Raw genomic sequence first — 19,939 nt, forward strand, 5'->3', positions numbered from 1 at the left:
TCATTGTAAAGCAATTAAGTAAAATTGCCTTTGTAATATGCCTCTCTCTTCCCTGCCCTCATCATTTTGCCCATTCCTGATTTTGGCTTCAGTTTTGAGAAGGTGTGCATTTCTAATGCCAGATATTTGATTTGATATACTTATACATGGCTAGAAGTGTATTTATTGATAAAATTTATATATTGCCTCAATCCAACTGAATTCTAGGAAGATTACTATACATGTAAATAAAACACGATGATGATGATGATGATGATGATGATGATGATGATGATGATGATATAAAATGTAACATACAACTATACTAAAAAGAAAAGAAAGCCTACATTGGTGGCTCTGGGATCAATATAAAAAGGTTGTCTAGAAAAGCTATTTCTTTCTGGCTTTCCAGCAGGGCATAAGAATGGGGACCCTCCTCACCTTGGAATGTAATCGGATCCACTGAAGGGGAACCCCTACCCAAACTGTCCTTCAATCCCCTGCTGTTGTCCTATACCTCTTCATAAATTGGAACCTTGAGCCAGAAGAATAGATTAGGGAAAGGTCAGCTCTTAGAACTTTATTTATTAGTTAGATTTATATCCTTCAGGGGCTTAAGAAAGTTTTTCCCCCCACAAGGTTGATTGAGATACTATGACCGATTCAGCCAATGGATTTCTATGGCTGGACTTAGATAGGAATGTGTTTTGTGACCATAGTGTGTTATATAGTATGTTGTGTTGTCATGGATGCTTTTGTTCACATCACTACATACTGTTAGATAAATGTCTTTGATAGTTTAGCTTTGGCCTTTTCAGCCAGAGAAAAATGTCCCATCCTTCTCTTTGTGAAGCTGTATATAATGAACTTCAGCTTCCAGCACTTTTCAGCATAGGCCATGGTTGCAGAAATCATTGGAAGGTGTAGTACGGCATCATTTGAGAGGGATAAATATAAGAGATGAAGTTAGCAAGACGGGAAGCTACAATATTCAGCCCACTCTAAATTGATTAAGTAAAAGAAGTGAGAGAAAAATCTCTCTCTTTTTATACACACACATATACCCCTATATATACATTCATTGTTGTAGGCTGGTCTTCTTTGTAAATAGAGGTGATGAATGTAAATTGGCTTAAATACAGGGGTAAAATGCTACCGGTTCACTCCGGTTCCGGTGAACCTGTAGTAAAAAAATGCTTTAAAAATGTTAAACAAAAGGTTCAGATGATCACAGCTGTGCTGCACGATCATCAGAACCTTTGTTTACTTTTTTAAAGCATTTTTTACTACCTATTTGCCTAAACCAGTAGTAAAAAAATGCTTTAAAAAAGTAAAAAAAAAAAAAAAAGTTCCGACAATCGTGCGGCATAGCTATGATCATCGGAACCTTTTTTTTAATTTTTTTTAAAGCATATTTTTTAATACCGGTTCAGGCAAATAGGTAGTAAAAATGCTTTAAAAAGTTTTTTTAAAAGTTGGCCATGCCTACCCAGTCACATGACTCACCAAGCCACGCCCACAGAACCAGTAGCAAAAAAATTTGCATTTCACCACTGCTTAAATAATTTTAAAACCAAAAGGCCACCTCAGCAGTGTGCCTTCTGGGTAGTTGCCTTTTGCAAAATCATCAGACCCTTAGGAAGTACTCTCCCCAAAAGCCTGGAAATCTTGGCTTTTCCCACCATCATTTGAGTTAGTATGAGGGTGGAACACTATAAAGTTTTTTGTAGATGTGTGATGATGTATTGTATTTGGAGGTGTCAAAAGTTTTGTTTTGGATTTTATGTTTTTTCTACTATTTTTACTGTTTTTATTGTTGTGGAGCACCGAGGGTTATGCTGCATAAAATGGGCAGTTCTATAAATCTTTTAAAAAATTAATAGATTAATCAATATAACTATCAGCTAAGAAGGCTAGAGCTGGGGAAGAAGCTACTGGGAGTCAAGTAAATAGTATGACAAGTTATAACCATAAGCAAAGTAGATATGAACAATTGCAAAGTAAAACTTGAATATCTCTCTGTAAGATTGAGATAAAGGTACTAAAGCAGTGGTTCCCAACTCTCGGTTCATGCCCCACTACTGAGTCATGGCTTGTTTGAAACCAGGCCATGTGAGCAGTGGGCAAGCACACACATGCAAAGCTCTACTCAACGCAAGTAGCAGGCCCTTGCGCTCATGCACAAAGCTCCATTTGCATAAGCAGAGGGCATTTGAGTAGAGGGCACTTGTGTTTAAGCGTGAAGCTCCACTTACGCAAGCGGAGGTTGTTTGTGCAAATGGAGCTTCACACTCGAGCATGCACCCAGCCAATCACATCAATTAAACTGTGTGCGTGTGCCACACACACACACACACACACACACACCCCGTGCCGTGCCATCAATGAAAAGGTTGGGGACTGCTGCTCTAAAGAGTAAAGATGTGGGTCCACATTATTTTATCAACTACAAGCTTGTTACTTTGTTCAGTACAGAGAAATGCTAACTTAAGTTGAATAGTAAACACTATTATCTTACTCTTATTTTTAAACTGTGCACCATTGATTGAACCTGTCTGTATTCACTTTATATCCCACTGACTCAAATTACTAGAATAAACAGAAGAGTTCCACATCGGGAAATTTTTTAAGGGTTGGAGTAATACCAAGAAGTATAACTCCCTAGAAAAACACATCTCTATTAATTTTTAAAGTCTACCTCACACAACCTCCTGCTTCCCAATAACATGACTTCCTTCTTGTAGTAAAGTAATTAAAATTGCTTATTGATACTATTCTGCTGTTAACTAATTGCAGAATATATAGGTTAGTTTTTAGAAAACAGATTTTTCATGCCCACAAGTGAAGTCTTAACAGTAGGCTTCCCTTCCTTGGTTACAGTATTGGGTGATGGTGATGATGGAATATCCAGCACTGTTTTTCCCCCAAAAAATCTGGTTGGAAATTTTTTGGAAGAGTATCTCTGTATGTTTCTGTGACCTTTTGTATGTTTTTCATACTCCTTAGGGCTGAAGAGATTCCTCTGAAAATCTTAGCACACAACAGCTTGGTTGGAAGATTGATTGGCAAAGAAGGAAGAAACTTGAAGAAAATTGAACAAGATACGGGGACCAAAATCACTATTTCTCCGTGAGTACCAGTGAATGTTGCTGCCATCAGGCAAGACCAGCCTTCCCCAACCTAACACCCTGCAGGTACGTTGGACTTTTAACACCCATTCTCCCCATGCAGGACATCAAATGACTGTATTAGCTGGGGATGATGGGAGCTGTAGTCCAGCACTTTTAGGAGACACTGGTTGGGAAAAGCTGGACACAACTCTTACTTCTTAGTCTGCTGCATGGTGCACTCTAGATCCATAGCTTGCTCACCCTCCTTCTAAGCAGAACTCACATGTATTGTCTTAGCCTAGTTTAGAGAGAGACATCTAGATTTCATTGAACTCAAAAACATTGTAGTTTTATAGTGCTAATGTTTAATTGAGTTGTAAATTTGCATGGCGTATTTAATTTGCCACCCAGAGTCCTTTTAGTACATGGGTAGCTGTATAAATTTTAATAATTCATAAAATACATCAGCTTTTAAATAAAGTAAAATACATAATATGTCAGTAAAACACCACGTTTATGTGGCTTGGAAGAATGAGTGAACCAGGAAAATATCCTTACATGAAGGAACATAATAGCACTATAATTCTATATTACTAATTTATTTATAAAGATGAGGGCCTGTTTTCTAGCCGCCATTGTCTTCCTGCCTTTGTCTCTTTGCTGTCTTCAATCATCTATCCATCCATCCATTCATTCCACCAACCTGTCTACTTATCTCTCTGTAATGAAGTAGTTAGTGCTAATTAAAATGATTGAAAATAATAAAATCAGAGTGGTAATCTTTACAGTGGGAAATATTTTACAGCAGATGTATGCTAAATTATTCCCTTTCTCCAACACAAGTTATGTTACTGTTTCTGGTTTGGGAACAGTACAAAGTTCATCTAAAAAACCCAGTGATTTATTAATGCAGTAAGTAGCCTAGGAACCTGGGCCTGTCTTTTTGCACATGGCATTTCTCAAAATCTTCAGTTCACAAGCAACTCTACCATCCAGTGTGATTCAAAGTGTTGCATTCAGAAATTAAAGGTCTCAAATCTCCTAGTATAAACTCAAGCACTTCATAAAATTATTGGTGGCTTGTTGATTCCAACGTCAACCATTCACTGTTGCCTTCTGCCTAAATAGGGCGTTTTTCTAATTTGTTGTGTTTCACCCACCCAGCAGTATAATTTAACTGCTTGGATTTTATTTAAAAAGATTCATTCTGACAAACTTGCCCTATTGACCACGTTTTAGAGCTGGCTATAAATCCTTTTTTTTTTCTTTTTTCTTTTTTTTTTTTTGGTATTGAAAGGATATTCATTTGTTATTTTGTGATTGTTCAGTTTGCAGGATTTAACCATTTATAACCCTGAAAGAACCATCACTGTGAAGGGTACGATTGAGGCCTGTACCAATGCTGAAGTAGAGATAATGAACAAACTGCGGGAAGCCTATGAGAATGACGTGGTAGCAATCAATGTAAGTTCCTCTCCTAGTGTATATGTGTTTTCTTTGTCAAAACCAAATAATTACAAATCATATAAGAAGTCTAATAAAGACAGAAGTGAACCTGAGATGCCCCAGAGCTTGCTAAATAAAAGTCCTGTGTCTTTTCTCCTTCCCCATCAGATTACATTGTTTATCCCATTTTTCTTTGTGTTTCTTTCTAGCAACAAGCCAATCTCATCCCTGGACTTAATCTCAATGCATTGGGCATCTTCTCAACAGGTTTATCCATGCTTCCCTCAGGAGCTGCAGCCCGTAGACCTGCTATTACTGCTCCCTACAACCCTTTTGCTGTAAGTAGACACACGTCCATCTGTACATATAGCCAACAACATGGTTCCCAAATTGCCAGTAGGTATACAGACCTCTGCCTTGAAGATTGCCAAGTTCCCTGCCCCATATTGACTTTTATACATATGTACATATGTACATTTAAGAATCCAAAGTTTTATAAAGCAGGTTCAGTATTTTATTTTATTTTATTTTATTTTATTTTGAATTTATATACCGCACCTTCTCCCGAGGGACTCAGGGCAGTGTACAGCCAGATAAAAACATACAATACAAACATTAAAAACAATTAAAAGAATATATATTAATTTGGCCCCAATTTAAGATAACAAACCAATTAAAAATATTTAAAAATATGTTAAAAAATATGTTAAGCCAGCCTGGCTTGCTGAAAAAAGAAAGTTTTAAGGGCACGGCGGAAGGCACCGAGGTCTTGGATTCTCCTTATCTCTGGGGGCAGCTGATTCCAGAGGGTAGGTGCCCCCACAGAGAAGGCCCTCCCCCTGGGGGTCACCAGCCTACATTGTTTGGCTGATGGCCCCCTAGGAGGCCCTCTCTGTGGGAGCGCACAGGTCGGTGGGAGGTCATTGGTAGCAGCAGGCGGTCTCAAAGATAACTAGATCCTATGCCATGGAGTGCTTTAAAGGTGGTAACCAACACCTTGAAGCGCACCCGGAAGACCACTGGGAGCCAGTGCAGCTCAAAGTACTGTACAAAGTACAAAGCTCAAAGTACAAAGTATCATCTTTGTTTCCAAGAACAGTTCTGGGCTCCAGAAGGGCCTTGTAGACAATCTTAGAAAATAAACATAATAAAAGAACTGAAGGTTTATCATGTTTATTTTCTAAGATTGCCTACAAGGTTGCACTTTGGTGCTTTATTTGGAAGGATGCCTATCTGCCACGTCCTTTTCTATAAGAGTCTCAAATGCTTAGGCTGTTTGCTGATATGCTAGCCTTCAGTTCTTTTTAGGAAATAAGGGTTATATAGTATTAGGCTTCCTTTCTTTCTTTGACTGTGTATAAGAACATGTTTTATTCTGTAAGGGAAATATCAGGTTTGTATTAGGTACTATCTTTACACAAATGTAATCTCCAATTGTAATTGGAGAGAAACAGCAAGTTCAGTTGCAGTAGAGTGGAAGCAAGATTTTTAAACATGACAGTACAGTAATAGATCCATCTCTCGGATTACTTGTAATATAGCGAAGGACACTTTCAAACAAGGATAAAACAACATATTTATTTAGCACCTCTCTTTGAAAGCCAACTATCATGGGGGAATTTGCCTTTTGTGGCTAAGTGTCTTTTGAGTGACATTTGTTTGTAGAAGAAGGGTTCTAAGATACTTTTTTGTTTTGCATGAACTTAATTTTGAAAACAAAACATATAAACTCTTCTTTTATAGATCTATGACTACATTTGGGAAAAGGTATATTCTTATTTAGTTACCAGTATGTCATTCCATGCAAAGAAGTATGGTTTTCATTGTCCCTTTCTGGTTCTCATATGTTAAAGTCACTGTTCCTTTTTGAGTCTTACACTGGCCTCCAGAATATATGGAGGAAATGATCCAGTTGTTTGGTGGTAGGGCACTTGCTCTATATACATAGGATTCCAAGGCATCTCCTGTGAATAAGGGATCTTAGACAGATCTTGGAGAGCTACTGCTACCACTGATCTAGATGTGCCAGTGGTTTGATTCAACATAAGATGATTCATATACTATTTAATTTTATAAGATTGTACAATGGTTCACAACTATGACAATAATAACCATAATTACATGGAGAACTCAAGTCAGTGAAACAATAAAGTAGTACAAATGTACAATTATAAAAATTAATCAATATGAGACACTAGAAGCCATTTAATAGCTCTTAATAGCATATAAAATCAGAACTACATTATCTTTTTGTTGGTTTTGGAAATAAAATAGAAAGGAAATAATTCAGGTTTCTGGAGATGTTATTGAGGAAACTCAGCTTGTTATAGAGGCCAGTTTTGTAAGATACATAAAGGCTTTTTTGCAAGAACCTAGAGGAATAGCTTCTCAGTTATTTGGGGTTCAGTCCAATATCTCTCCAAAAAGCCTCTCGTGTACATTTTCCTGGTACTTATGCCCTTACGCCCTTTTGGCCTGCCCCCACTGATGTTAACTTTTTTTCCTGCCGTAGAGCCAAGCAGCATACCTTTCGGGCCTTAATGGAGCCTCGCTGACTGGCACATATCCCCATCTGCACTCCGTAAGTGCGTTACCCTCTTCTGTCTGGATGCCACCCTTTCATGCACCTTGCTTTCTATCATGCCCGCCTTTTGCTTTGCAGGCTTTTAGGCTGCCGTCAAATGATTCTGGACTGTGGCAGTTTTCTAAACATTGATTCACCCAGTCCTGTTTAGAGAAAGTAACTTAGCTGCGTGATAAAACTACCAAGCAGCTCTTCCCTGTCCTTGCATGTAGAATTCGCTTTACACATTTTGCTTACACTTCTGGAGGCACCTACACCAACTGCAACACTTTGTGTCTCAATGGGCAGCTCGCCAGTCAAGATGAAGTATAGAAGTACAATGGTCTCGTAATAGTTGTTGGCGATAGTTTTTCCTCAGGACAATTGATAGCAAAGCACTATTTATCATGTCTCAGAATCAGTTTTGCTACTTTGATAATGTTTTACACATGAACATATAATACTGTACTGTACTGTACTGTAACATGAACATATAATACTTATACTGTCAGCTATTGACCTTAACCCAAAGTTATCTAGTTTAATTGGTAGTGGCTCTCCAAGGTTGTGGAAAAGTTTTATGAGACCCATTTTATTAATAAGAAATGGCAGGGATTGAACCTGGGTTTTTCTGTATGTTATATTATGCATACTACTGCTTGTTTATGTAGCATCTTGGTGCCTTCTCAGACAAAAACTTCATCAACTGCAGAGATCAGTAACTAAATCTCTGAGCTTCAGATAGCTTCACTTAATACAATTCTGTTATTGCCTAGAGTTCATGTCCATAATGCTAGCTTGGTCTCTCTTGCTCTACAGTGGAAGTGGATAATGTGTTGTCCGTCAGCCTTTTTTTTTGAAATTTTAATTCTCATCAGCTGTTACTGTTAATAGTATTGGCTAAGGGTGATGGCAAAGGCCAAAAACAATCTGGAGGGCTGTTTATTACTATTAGATAACCCATGACTCCTTTGGTCATCGTTTCAGAGATACTTCCTTACCAGATTCCTCAGTGCCTTCAACAATGGCAGAGTTTCCAAGTATTGCCTTCACTGGAAAAGCTGTGATACATTCAGAGATATATTAGCTTTGAAAATAGTCCATGTTGAACTTTATAGCACAGTCAAATGTCAGCACAGGAAATGTTTTATGACATTTTGTATTAGGTCATAAAGTGTTTCATGATAATTTTTAATGTCATAAAATGTTTTATAACATTTGCCAAATTTCAATTCTACAGGAGTCATGGCTCTCAGATTTTGGACAGTTCATTTGAGGTATCTCAATTAAAAAGTTTTGCCCTATGGTGCACCATTTTGGCCAGTTAAAGGTCATACGAATCAGAGTTTAGTAATATATAGATCCTTCCTCAATTAATCCATTGGAAATTTGTCAGTTCTTGAAAAATGACATTCAATAAGAATGGCAAATTTCCCCTTCCTGCCCTACTTTTATGCTTTGCTGAATCATTTTTAATAATGATGGTCCTTGTGGGACATTCCAACATTTCAGGTAAAACTGCATATACTTATCTGGGAGTGGGGTCCTAAGATCACTGGGGGTATATTTAGTTCTTCATTTCATAAAGTTGTAGAGCTGTGAATTATCAGTCTTTCCATTCCGTTTGTATCTGTGTGTGTTGGGATCTTTTGCTCATTTATGGTTTAGTTCTTCTGTCCTAATATAAACTAGAAAATAATTTTAGTGATGCTTTACAGCCTGATATCTCTGGATATGCATTTCTATTATAGAAAGAATTAGAATTCAAAAGATTTTCTCTAAGCAAAGTTGAAAGTACATAGGAAAAGTGGAGGAGTCAAGCCCCCATTGTCATAGCTTGCTGTTATCCTTTCAATAATTGCTTGGCATAGTATTTAGTATTCATGACTCTCAGTGACTAGAGGAAGTTATTGTTGTGTTATTTAAATTTGTATACCACCTGACTTCCAATGACTTAGTCATTGAGAAGGAAATAACATTAAAAGAACTAATATTAATTTATTATTGAACTTGTATGCCCAATTCCCAATTATTCTGGGAGGGTTACAATAATAAGCAGAAATTACAATAAAATCAGCAACATAATTAGTGAACTATGGATAGTCCACAATTGAGACTGACAGCTCAGTTGCTAAATGATATGGTCGCTAAGTGGAAAATCATGTGACTGCAACTGTGCTTATGATTTTACTTCAATTTTTCTTTGTTTTATAGCATCAGAAGGATGCGATCCCAAACAGCTGGGTCAGCCTAAAAGGCAGGGAAGTTTTCCAGAACTTGAACCATGTTGAAATTGGGTAAAAGGGCAAATCTTGCAGCTCTTTTTCCCCACTCCTCCACCCTTTGGAATGCTTACCTCGGGGCTGGGATAATTAGCAAAAAGAGAATTAATGTTTGTATTTTCATTCATCAGAGAGGAAGGGATTGCAAGACAATAAGCAAAGACACAATGAGAAATACACACTGAAAGAAATGGACTAGCATTGGCTGTTTGCTTAGCATGTTTGCAACTGTGATTGCTTAGCATGTTTGCAACTATGAGCCAAAGGTGGGAAAGTGATTAAAGTCTTGTCAGTTACAGGCAGCAGTTGCCAGACAGCTAATTAAAATCAGAGAGTTGAGCTTGTTAACTTGCAGTTAAGTTAGCACATTTTTGTTTAAGTGCTGTACTACAGAGAAAAACAGCTCAGGAAGAGATAGCTTGTTTATACAATCTCTGCTCTGCAAGAGGGAGGAAAGAAAAAACAGCACAGGACAACATGTAGTGATTGATTGTAATAATGAATATGTGACTGAGAAGACACCACAAAGATCGTAAATAAAGGCATGGTTGCAAAGTCATTTTTTCATTACTATTGTAACTTTGAATGGTTGCTGCCTGAGGCAGTAGCTAAATGAGATCTACCTGTATTGAAAATTACTGATCTTCCTTCTTGTTGATTTTATTCTTCTATCTCCTGTCCTATAGAAGCTGATATAGTGTTCTTAATGTGGTTCAAGATGATGATGGTCAGTAATATACAATATGAATTGGATACCATTTAATAAAATACTTCTCTGTTATATTTTATTAATAATTAGGATAGTAAAAGAGAGTTAATGCATATTTATACATGAAATAATTATTGTAATTTGTGTATATCTCTGTAGAAAATATTTATTTTCTTGGTGTAGAACCTTTATAGTAGCTATTAAAGAGTCATTAAGGTATCTTGAGAGTCTGCTTCTTACAACCTCTTATGTGCTATGGGATTACCAATTGAATGAGAGATAAAGGAATACAGCAACCATGTTATAATCTTTTTTCTTCCCCACAATTTCGTAATTTTCTTCAGGATGAAGTAAGGCTGAAGCACAACTAAACATTTGCTTTTTTCCAGTAATATTTGACATTAACAAGCTGGCTTTCCTTCCTCTTTTTCTCTTTTCCTGCATGCAAATAATTTCAACTGTACAAGATAGCCCAACTTGGGAGGCAAAAATCATCAACTCCTTGTCTTCTCCCAAGGTACATGATGTCTCATTTTGTTATCCACAGTTGCCAGAGCAAGAAGTGGTGAATTTGTTCATCCCAACACAGGCAGTAGGTGCCATTATTGGAAAAAAGGGCCAACACATTAAGCAGCTAGCAAGATTTGCAGGTGCTTCAATCAAGGTAAGATGTGCGATTGTACCATCACCCTCTTTTCTCTATTGCTGTGTTTTGTTTTGCTTTTTCATCACATAAACCAAATTCTTATACTGAACTTTGATCAGAAAATGAGGGTGCTGGAGTAGGATTCGGGTTCAAATCCATCGTCAGCCAAGAAGGACAATCATTCTCCCTCAACCTAACTTACATTATACAATTCTTTTTGTGGGGATAAAATGAAGGAAGATCCCATGTAAACTGTCTTCAGTTCTGAAGAAAAGGCAGGATATAAACTAAAAAAGTAAAGAAAAATAATTAACCAAGACTAAGGAATTTATTCACCTTCAAATAATGAAGAACTAGCAGCTCCAGCATGCATGACCAAGTAGTAAAGGGACACTGGGAGTCCCAAAAAGCCAGTTCATACTGATTTATAAAGAGCTTGGCAATATTTGGGGAACAAGGACTACATAAGATTATGGGGCTACATGTATGTACCTGCAAGAACATTTCTGTAAGAATTTAATATATAAGTGCTCAGTTACATGAAAATATATTACATTGAAAACCTATCCAATCCAGGATTCACTGTCATGACACTCAACTCACAAAAACTTTCCTGTAAACCTTTGTTTCTTGCTGTAACAAACAAGATAAGAAACATTTCTTTTAACAGTGCAACTTTAAGGAAAGCAGTAATCTGCTGAGATCTTTAAAAAAAACCCAACTTTGCTCTTTTCCCCACTCTACTGCTTTCCTGCAATTTTTGTGATAAGCAGATAATGAAACAGTGAATTATATGTATCTTTTCAAGAATTTCATATTTAACTATTTCTCCACTGTATGTATGTGTATCTATTTCTACAAACCTTATGCCTACTTAAGAGTTAAGGACGTTAATTAAACTTGGCTGCCAACCTGATAAAACTGGTGAGAATCATCAGTTCTTCAACCTTCTCTCAGGTCTGCTGTCTAAGAAAACCAAGTTACTTTCTGAATCTCTGTGCCTCTGTGTCTTTGGGCATTCTCCTAACAGATTGGTTGCCATTTTCTTTCTTTCCAAAACACAAACATACGCATACACACTTATGCTAAACTGTAAGCAAGATTGCTAAGAAAGCAGGGAAAACTTACTTCACATATAACTCACTTATTCTTCCTTTTTTGCACGCCTTCTACTCTCAGTAGACTACTTAGGATAGTGAGCTATTGTAGTGAAAGAAGTAATTTTTTCACCCAATAATTATCTTAACACAACAGCACTTTCCAAAATCCTTTTAGTGGGCTTCCATATACAGTAAACTTATTGTTCTGAGAAGACCTTCCCCCCAAAATTAATAGTACTCCTAGGCAGAATAGCTGACTAATAGACTGAACAAATGTTAACTAATATTGAATGTAATCCACACGTTAGTTATCCTTTTATACCTTATTGACACCAAACCATAAAACCCTTCTTTTCATTCATTTTATGAATTGCAGTTGCTTCCTACCTATCCTCTGGGTAATGTAAATTACTGACTACTGCAAACAACAATGTACCAGTGAAAAAGATGAAATATTTGTGGGGAAAGAGAATTCCTTTCTGGAGAAATAACTGCATATCTTAGCTATGGACATCTCTGTAGAAGGCAATTGTTTTCTCCCAACCTTCAAATACTGTAGACTGATGTAGAAAAGACAACTGGATGAGTATACAGAAAAGCAGTGTATTTAAGAAGTGATTCATTATGAGAGACTGACTCAAGTAACTTCTGGGACTGTCTGATGAGTCGGCCTGACTTGTCCTACATTACATGAGCAAAGCAGCTTTGGGTAAAGTTTCACCAATCAAGAGTAAACTGAATGAATCCCCATGAATTAGACTTTCGGATTGCAACTTATGATACACCAAAACTACTGCTGAACATATTTGAATACATTCTGTGTAGAACAATTGCTAATTTAAGAAGTAATTATTTTTTTTAATATGGTTTTCACTCTGAAGCTCATTCCTGTGGTAAAAATTGAGAAATGAGATATTTTCCTTAAGAAAAAAATTGGAGACTTTGCTGAACTCCAACAGGGTGTTTTGATGTGAAATCTTTTGCTTTTTGCAAAATGGTCTCTCTCGTATTTCTTTATTCTCTCACACTCATCTTCTTCAACTAGTATTGAGATGTAATTATTACATACTATAATAATTATTCTATACTATATTATTACAGGATTATGATCCCCACAATCTCCTATGGTAATGGCTAAGAACTTCATTGCTATCTAAAATATATAACTGTTGGGAAAAGGTATCTTTGGTTAATTGCAGCAATGTTTTATCACCAGTGAAAGAAGAGTTTCTTTTCCCCCTTATTTTGAGCAAGAGGCTCCATCTTTTTTTTTTTTTTTTTAATTTGATTTATATGCCGCCCTTCTCCGAAGACTCAGGGCGGCTTACAATGTGCTCAGCTTCCTTTGAAGGGAAGATTCCAGAAATTGTTATTGGTCACTCTAAGAAACAGAATAGAATCTGTTTTGTTAAAAATGAAGAACGTTTTTCATTTGCACCCCTTTGTAGTTGAAATTGCTACTCAAAATTATACACAATAAAAATTGCTTTAAAAACTAGATACAATAAAGAATTCAGAGATGAATGCAAGAACCAATCTAGATTTTCAGTAATAGTCATACATTTTCAGTGTAATGCCATCCGCAGCAATGTCCTTTGAACTTCAGAGCTGCTTCATTAGTTTTGGTATTGCATTGAGAAGCATTGATGGAAAACTGAGGGAAAAATAAAATTTTATACCCTGTTGTGTTTCCTGTAACTTGCAGATTGCACCAGCTGAGAGTCCAGATGCTAGTGAGAGGATGGTTATAATTACAGGGGCCCCAGAAGCACAATTCAAGGTCAGTATTAATAAGCTTATATCATGAAAAGCAAGACAGTTGCCTGCTTCTTTATTCCAGCTACTGAAATGATGCGGGCAGCAGCTGTTCAAGAGGATGGATACGCTGGCAGACCAAGCAACCTACCATTTTTATTGCTGCTTACCCCAGTGTTATAGGGATATGGACTCAAGCAATCCTCACAGCCATAGCTTGAAACACCATCAAAATAGTATCCAGTCACTTTTTTCAATGCCATTGTAACTTTGAACTTTTGTACTACTTACAAGTAAATCTCACTGTGTTTAGTGAGACTATTCCAGGTATATGTACATCAAGTAGCAACCTCAATCCCATAATGCTAGAAAGAGTTTCTTTTTAGCTGCAGTTAGAACAGATTTGTGGCCCAGTTTTTTGAAGCTTTACAAGCATACGTAATTTCACTATCATTTAAGTCCCAAAATAGGACAAATCATGCTTTAAATACTAGATATTACAAACTATCTGATGGGCTTATAACTTTTCTAACTGATAAGGAAAGAATAGCTGGTCTGTGTCCTTTTTTAAAAAAATATGACTGGGTTTTCTAAATAAAATTGGTTTTTAGGAACAACAGCTGTCCTTTCCTTTCTTACTGTAGCTAAATTTGGTATTGCAAATAGGCTGGGCGAATCCTCAACACAGCACCCAATACTGATGTCATACTGGATGGGTTAAGTAATTTCAAGCTCTTTATCAACCAAAATTCAAAAACTCAATTCTTTTTCTATGAAACACCAAAATGAATTCTTTGTATCATGAATATATATTATAAATTGAATTTCATCTTTTTTCTCAAAGCTTTCTTTTGCTGGTTGATGAATAATAAAGAGACTCCATTGACCTAATTTCTACCTTAGGCCCAAGGACGGATATTTGGAAAACTGAAAGAAGAAAACTTTTTCAATCCAAAAGAAGAAGTGAAGCTTGAAGCTCACATCAAGGTGCCTTCTTCTGCAGCAGGTCGGGTGATAGGAAAAGGTGGCAAAACAGTAAGTGGGATAAATCTTACATTGAAGGATTTAGTGAATGATTAGTGAATAAAATACAGTTCATAGTCTAACTCTGAAATAAGAAAGTAGTTTTAAGCAAAAATCGTTTGTTTCACATCAAAAGCAAATGAGAGCATCTTCACTTTGTTAGTTTGATAATAAACCACATTAGAACTTTTTTTTCTGTATACTTGCTGTTATAGGTGAATGAACTACAGAATTTAACTAGTGCAGAAGTAATTGTACCACGTGACCAAACTCCTGATGAAAACGAGGAAGTTGTTGTCAAAATAATTGGTCACTTCTTTGCCAGTCAGGTATCGTAGTACTATAAAATAATTTGTTCAGTAAGTAGCTAATCAATCTTAAAACTGCTATTTGGAAGATATGGAAATGCATGCTCCTCCCCGGTTTAGGTGTATGCAATCAGAATGGTAGAAACAGTCACGCCCATCTTCATCAATATCTTCTACCCCACTCGTGAAAATGCCACTCAGAGACACTTCTGTTAATTGCAATTGGCTATTTTCTTTGAGGACAAAGAGCCAAAAAAAAAAAAAAAAAAAAAAACAATCTAAATCTCATTTGCAGCAACACCATTTGCTATATCTCTCCATCCATTCCTGTGAGCCAACTTTGCTTATAGTATGGTCACACAATTCTTCATACATTGCTTTTTGTTCTGTATTTGTTCCCCAAAGTATATACATACATATTGTTTCTCATTTTTTAAAAGAAATCCCAAAATATTTTGCAAATACTTATGGGTGGTTTAGGTTGGTGTTTAGGGAAAATAAATTCTTCAGGAAATAATTGTAATTTTCTGCTAAAGTAATGTTTAAATTCTAAACTAAACAGCAGGGAAAATCATGCAACATTCCTAAATGTCAGAGTATCACCATAGTCCATTCATCGTTTATGGCTTTCTCCATACTGAAGACGATTAATATACACGTCCTAATCAAGAGACAGCTTTCCAATTTTCTCCTTTTTGAAACCAACAAGTACTCTGTCTTTCTCCCTATTATAGACTGCTCAGCGCAAGATCAGGGAAATTGTCCAGCAAGTGAAACAGCAGGAACAGAAACATCCACAAGGCACCCCGGCCTCACAGCGCAGCAAATGAGGCTGCAGGGTGCTAGTCAGCAACAACTGATGAATGTAGCCCTTCCAACACCTGATAGAATCACCGGACCAGGGAGCAAACCAAAGACTATCTGACGGCATCCAAGTCTGCCCAAGAGGCTGGGGCTCTACAGAGGACATCCAGTACCCAGGGAGTGGGAAGGGATGGGCTTCAGCCAGCAGAAACTGCCTCTCTCACCCCATAGTCTCATGGAGTCTCTCTAACAGTACAACGCTATCCCTTTAGTTGGACTAACATAGGCAGAATTTTTGCAAAATTTTTCTGTACATGTATGTACATACTAGGAAAGCATTTTTTTTACACAGTGCATGAGCTGCTGCACCAGATAGCATTAATATATTTTAGAATTAATCTAGCTAACTAAACTAACTCCAGTCTTTAATTTTTTAACAATTACAATTTTTTTTTAAAGAAAAAGCCAGCTTTTCTAGACTAAAATTAAAAGGCTAGTCCGTTATGGGTTTCTAACAGAAAGTAGGATGGGGATGTAGGATAGCCAGAACAAAATTGAAATGAGACTCAAAAGGTGAACAATATTTTGAAGGACTTCAGGATGATTAATGGTAGCAGCACACCATTATAGATTGCCTGTAAGTGCCAACAGAAGGGATACCGTCTTGTTAGCAGAGGAATCTCTATGCATTTCTTTCTCCAGCTCATGTGATCTTCTCTTTGCTTCACAGATCTCAAACTGGTTTTTGCATACAGTCTCTCATTTTGTACCAGGGTGCAATCCTCCAAGTACATGCGCATGTGTACGTGTATATATATATGTATACATACATACACACACACACAGTGTATGTATGTATGTGTTATATATACACACAGACACACACAAAATGCCAAGCTTTATATCAGTTTCCTGAAAGGGTGGGGGAGGGGAAAACTTTTACCCTGCTTACAGGAAAATAGAGCACACTTGGTACTTTTGCATGCAGAATGCTGCCACCAATACTTTGGGAAATGGATTTTTAAAATGGGATTAACAAGAGGGTGTTGGCCCAGGGCATGAAAATTGCAACTTTTTTCAAAAAAAGAAAAAAAAAAGAAACAAACTACCTCAGGTGTTTTCATACCTCAGCACCTTGCTCTTGTGTGTCCCTTTTTGAGATTTTGTATGCCTTGTAAAACTGAGAGTTGGAGCATTTTTTTATTTTTTTAATAAAACTGAGTTGGAAATAAATTTAGACAAAAGACAGCTGCCAGGTGGAAGAAAACATCATTCTGTATGATGATTATTCTGTATTATTCTTCTGCTAGATGTGAGTCAATAACCTTCAAACATAGTAATAATAAAAATAGAAGTGCAAGAGACACTGGAGCAGAACTCCTGAGTTTGACAGGTTAAACACACTATTAGAGTTTTTCTGTGCTAACAGATGGATGTTATACTGGTTCTGTGAACATGCCATTGTACCATCAGGTTGAAACACCAGTTTTCTCTACTTTAAACTGTGTTCCGTGGAAAAGCAAACAAAAAAACCAAAATACATCCAGCTAACAAGACCTGACCTCTGTAGTTTTATTTAACTACAAAGTTGGAAAATAGATGGGGTGCAAACCTTCCTCTCTCTAATCTATATCTTCCCTTGCTTTTAATTAGAGGACCTTTTGTGGTCTTGTGAGGTTGGTGGGTGGAACAGAAACAAAGATGTGTTTTGTACAAGTACCTGGTGCAGATTCATTTAAATTACAGTGGCAACATCAAATCAGATACTGTTTCAGCCATAAAGCCAACATCAGTGCAACAATCCAGTTTAAAGCATTCCTCCCAGTTTATTATATCCAGCCATTGTTTGAAGGCATACACTGAAGGGAGGATCTTTTTAACTAAGATGCCACTACTATGGGCTTCAAAAACACATTTTTCATCTGCATTTTCAGGAGACATTTAACAAAGCCTTTTACAAATAAAATGAAAGACAGGACTAAACCAAGATGATCTGAAAACTTAAAACATTTTGTGTGAGTGTGTATCTGGCTATTTACTGTGATAGGAAAAAAATATTATTTTCTAAGATAAAGTTTACAGAGAGCTAATACCTTACAGCGGAGGTTCTCAACAGTTGGTCAGGACACTTGGAGATCATAACCAATTTAGGTCATAGTTGCTTTTAAAATCTGATCAGGCTTGTGAAAGCAAAGTCAGAGCATTGTCAAAAATTACGTCAGCCTCTGTGAAGCTACAAGCGGGCAGCTGCAGTACCACAAAGTTGGGAGAACTCCTTGATATATAGAATAAAATATAATCATTGAAAGCAAGAAATGAAGTTTTTCTGCCGAACTGTCACAGTGAAATCACAGTGAAATAATCTATTTTATTCATGGATGATCACATTTGTTCGTTATCATTTTAGTGGGTTGTGGTTTAGGGAGTGTTTGAGAGTTTGGAAAGTTTGAGAGCCTGTTTTAACAAATTAAGTGGGCATTTTGAAAGATACTTGTTTTCCTTTGTAGAACTAAACTTGGTCCTATTGGGAGCTTCTTATAAATGAAGCAGAGCCAAATCTCGTTATTCTGGGTCCAAGAAAGACCTTCACACATTAATAGAGGGCATATCCTCTCAATAGAGCCTCCAACTCATTGCCTGCTTGCCTGCCTCCTGCTGCTGAGGTGACCTGAAGGCTGCCTATGCATTCTGTCCTGTAGGGCCACCTGAGAGGAGACAACAACTTGCTGGGTTCCAATTGTATTGCTGCAGGATTGTCCACCCCATCTGACCACAGGGCTCTCTAACTTTTTATGCTTTCATTGAAAAGGCTGTTAGAAACCCAAGGTCTTAGAAATGATCTCATGAAAGGCCTTCAATACTCCAAATTCTATCCTGGCCCTTTCCCCCATTTAATTGTCCTGAATTTAATTCAGTTTTCTTACTTGAAACTGCTCAGTTTAGAGCACAAAGATAGGAGATTCAAGCTGATACTTTAAGCTAGAAACGGCCATTTACCCAACAATTTGCAGAATTCTGACTTCTGATATGCAAAGACTTTGGGCTGCATGGGTCTAACTTCTGCTTCCTCACTCCCAACAAAACTAGCCACCTCACCTAAGATGCATCTTTGCTGGGTGGCCAGTGACTTCTCAGAGGACAAGTGGCCAAAGGATGATCATGGATTTGGACGGGCAACAATAAGCCAGTTTCTGCCTCAAGGTGACACACCTTCCCTCTGCCACAAATGCTCACAGGTCACAAACGGAAATACTTTTACTGTAGAGAATGCAAGGAGGAGGGAAGAAGAGGCCTGTTATCCTGTCCAAAAGGGTCTGCACTGTATCAAGAAGAGAGAGCGGAGAAGGAAAAAAATCTTCTCTGCTCTTCTGCAGCTGTAGGGGCTAACTGCTTTCTACATTAGGGCAGGTATTTTGACCTTGATTCCAAAACATGGTAAAAGGGTTACAGTCGTGGCAATTATTTTGATATCAGTATAATTTCTTCCCATTGAATAGTCTGAATCAGCCCTTTCACAGTAAATGACAGAATCTGCTGTTAAATTTCTCCTTGTTTGGGAGCACAGCTTTTAAATTATGCTTACCAGAAATGCAATCAAATTATTCTCAAACACCTAGATTGAATGTGTAAACTGATAGTTAAGATATACTGGAAAAGCTGGCACAATTCAGCACTGATCAGCCAGTGCTAATCACTCCAATAGAATTTATTTCTAGACAGGATTTTTTAAAATGTAACTTTGAATATATCTTTACCAAGGGCCCACAAACCATCACAGTTCCATCCCTGATGTATTCTACAGTAAAAGACTTAATTCTGCCCAGGATACAGCTTTACTTTATAATAAAATCACTTCCTGTAAACATATCTGCATTGTTATCTCTGTTTAACAGAAGTCAGGGCTTCAATATTAACTCCATTTGCTGATTGTCCACTGTAGTGTATAATAAGGCAAGTGAGGTGAAATACCATGCATAGAATAATAGAAAACTGGGCAACTAATATTACAGGTAGTTCTCAACATACAACAGTTCATTTAGTGACCAAAGTTACAACAGTACTGAAAAAAGTGACGACCATTTTTCACTTAGGGTCATGTGATTTACATTTGGATGCTCGACAACTGATTCATATTTATGATGGTTGCAGTGTCCGGGGGTCATGAGACCATCTTTTGTGAACTTCTGACAAGCCAAGTCAATGGGGAAGCCAGA

The 19,939-nt window shown here is 37.1% G+C and overlaps 1 protein-coding gene across 2 annotated transcripts in view; it reads left to right on the plus strand.

Moving 5' to 3' along the window:
* Positions 1-17,335, plus strand: part of IGF2BP2 (insulin like growth factor 2 mRNA binding protein 2) — a 68,630-nt gene extending 51,295 nt beyond the window's left edge. Inside the window, exons 8-16 of one of the 2 annotated variants that reach the window (XM_070946451.1) lie at positions 2,986-3,108; positions 4,418-4,553; positions 4,745-4,873; positions 7,048-7,116; positions 10,637-10,753; positions 13,541-13,615; positions 14,494-14,625; positions 14,829-14,942; positions 15,656-17,335. In XM_070946451.1, coding sequence (XP_070802552.1) covers positions 2,986-3,108; positions 4,418-4,553; positions 4,745-4,873; positions 7,048-7,116; positions 10,637-10,753; positions 13,541-13,615; positions 14,494-14,625; positions 14,829-14,942; positions 15,656-15,751 — 991 coding nt within the window. In that variant the 3' untranslated portion in view covers positions 15,752-17,335. The remainder of the gene's footprint in view (positions 1-2,985; positions 3,109-4,417; positions 4,554-4,744; positions 4,874-7,047; positions 7,117-10,636; positions 10,754-13,540; positions 13,616-14,493; positions 14,626-14,828; positions 14,943-15,655) is intronic. The other variant, XM_070946452.1, reaches the window with a different exon arrangement.
* The last annotated feature ends 2,604 nt before the right edge of the window (positions 17,336-19,939 follow it).

The sequence above is a fragment of the Pituophis catenifer genome, unplaced genomic scaffold, assembly GCF_029215685.1.
Source record: "Pituophis catenifer annectens isolate HBS135680 unplaced genomic scaffold, rPitCat1.0.hap2 SCAF_6, whole genome shotgun sequence".
NCBI lineage: Eukaryota > Metazoa > Chordata > Lepidosauria > Squamata > Colubridae > Pituophis > Pituophis catenifer.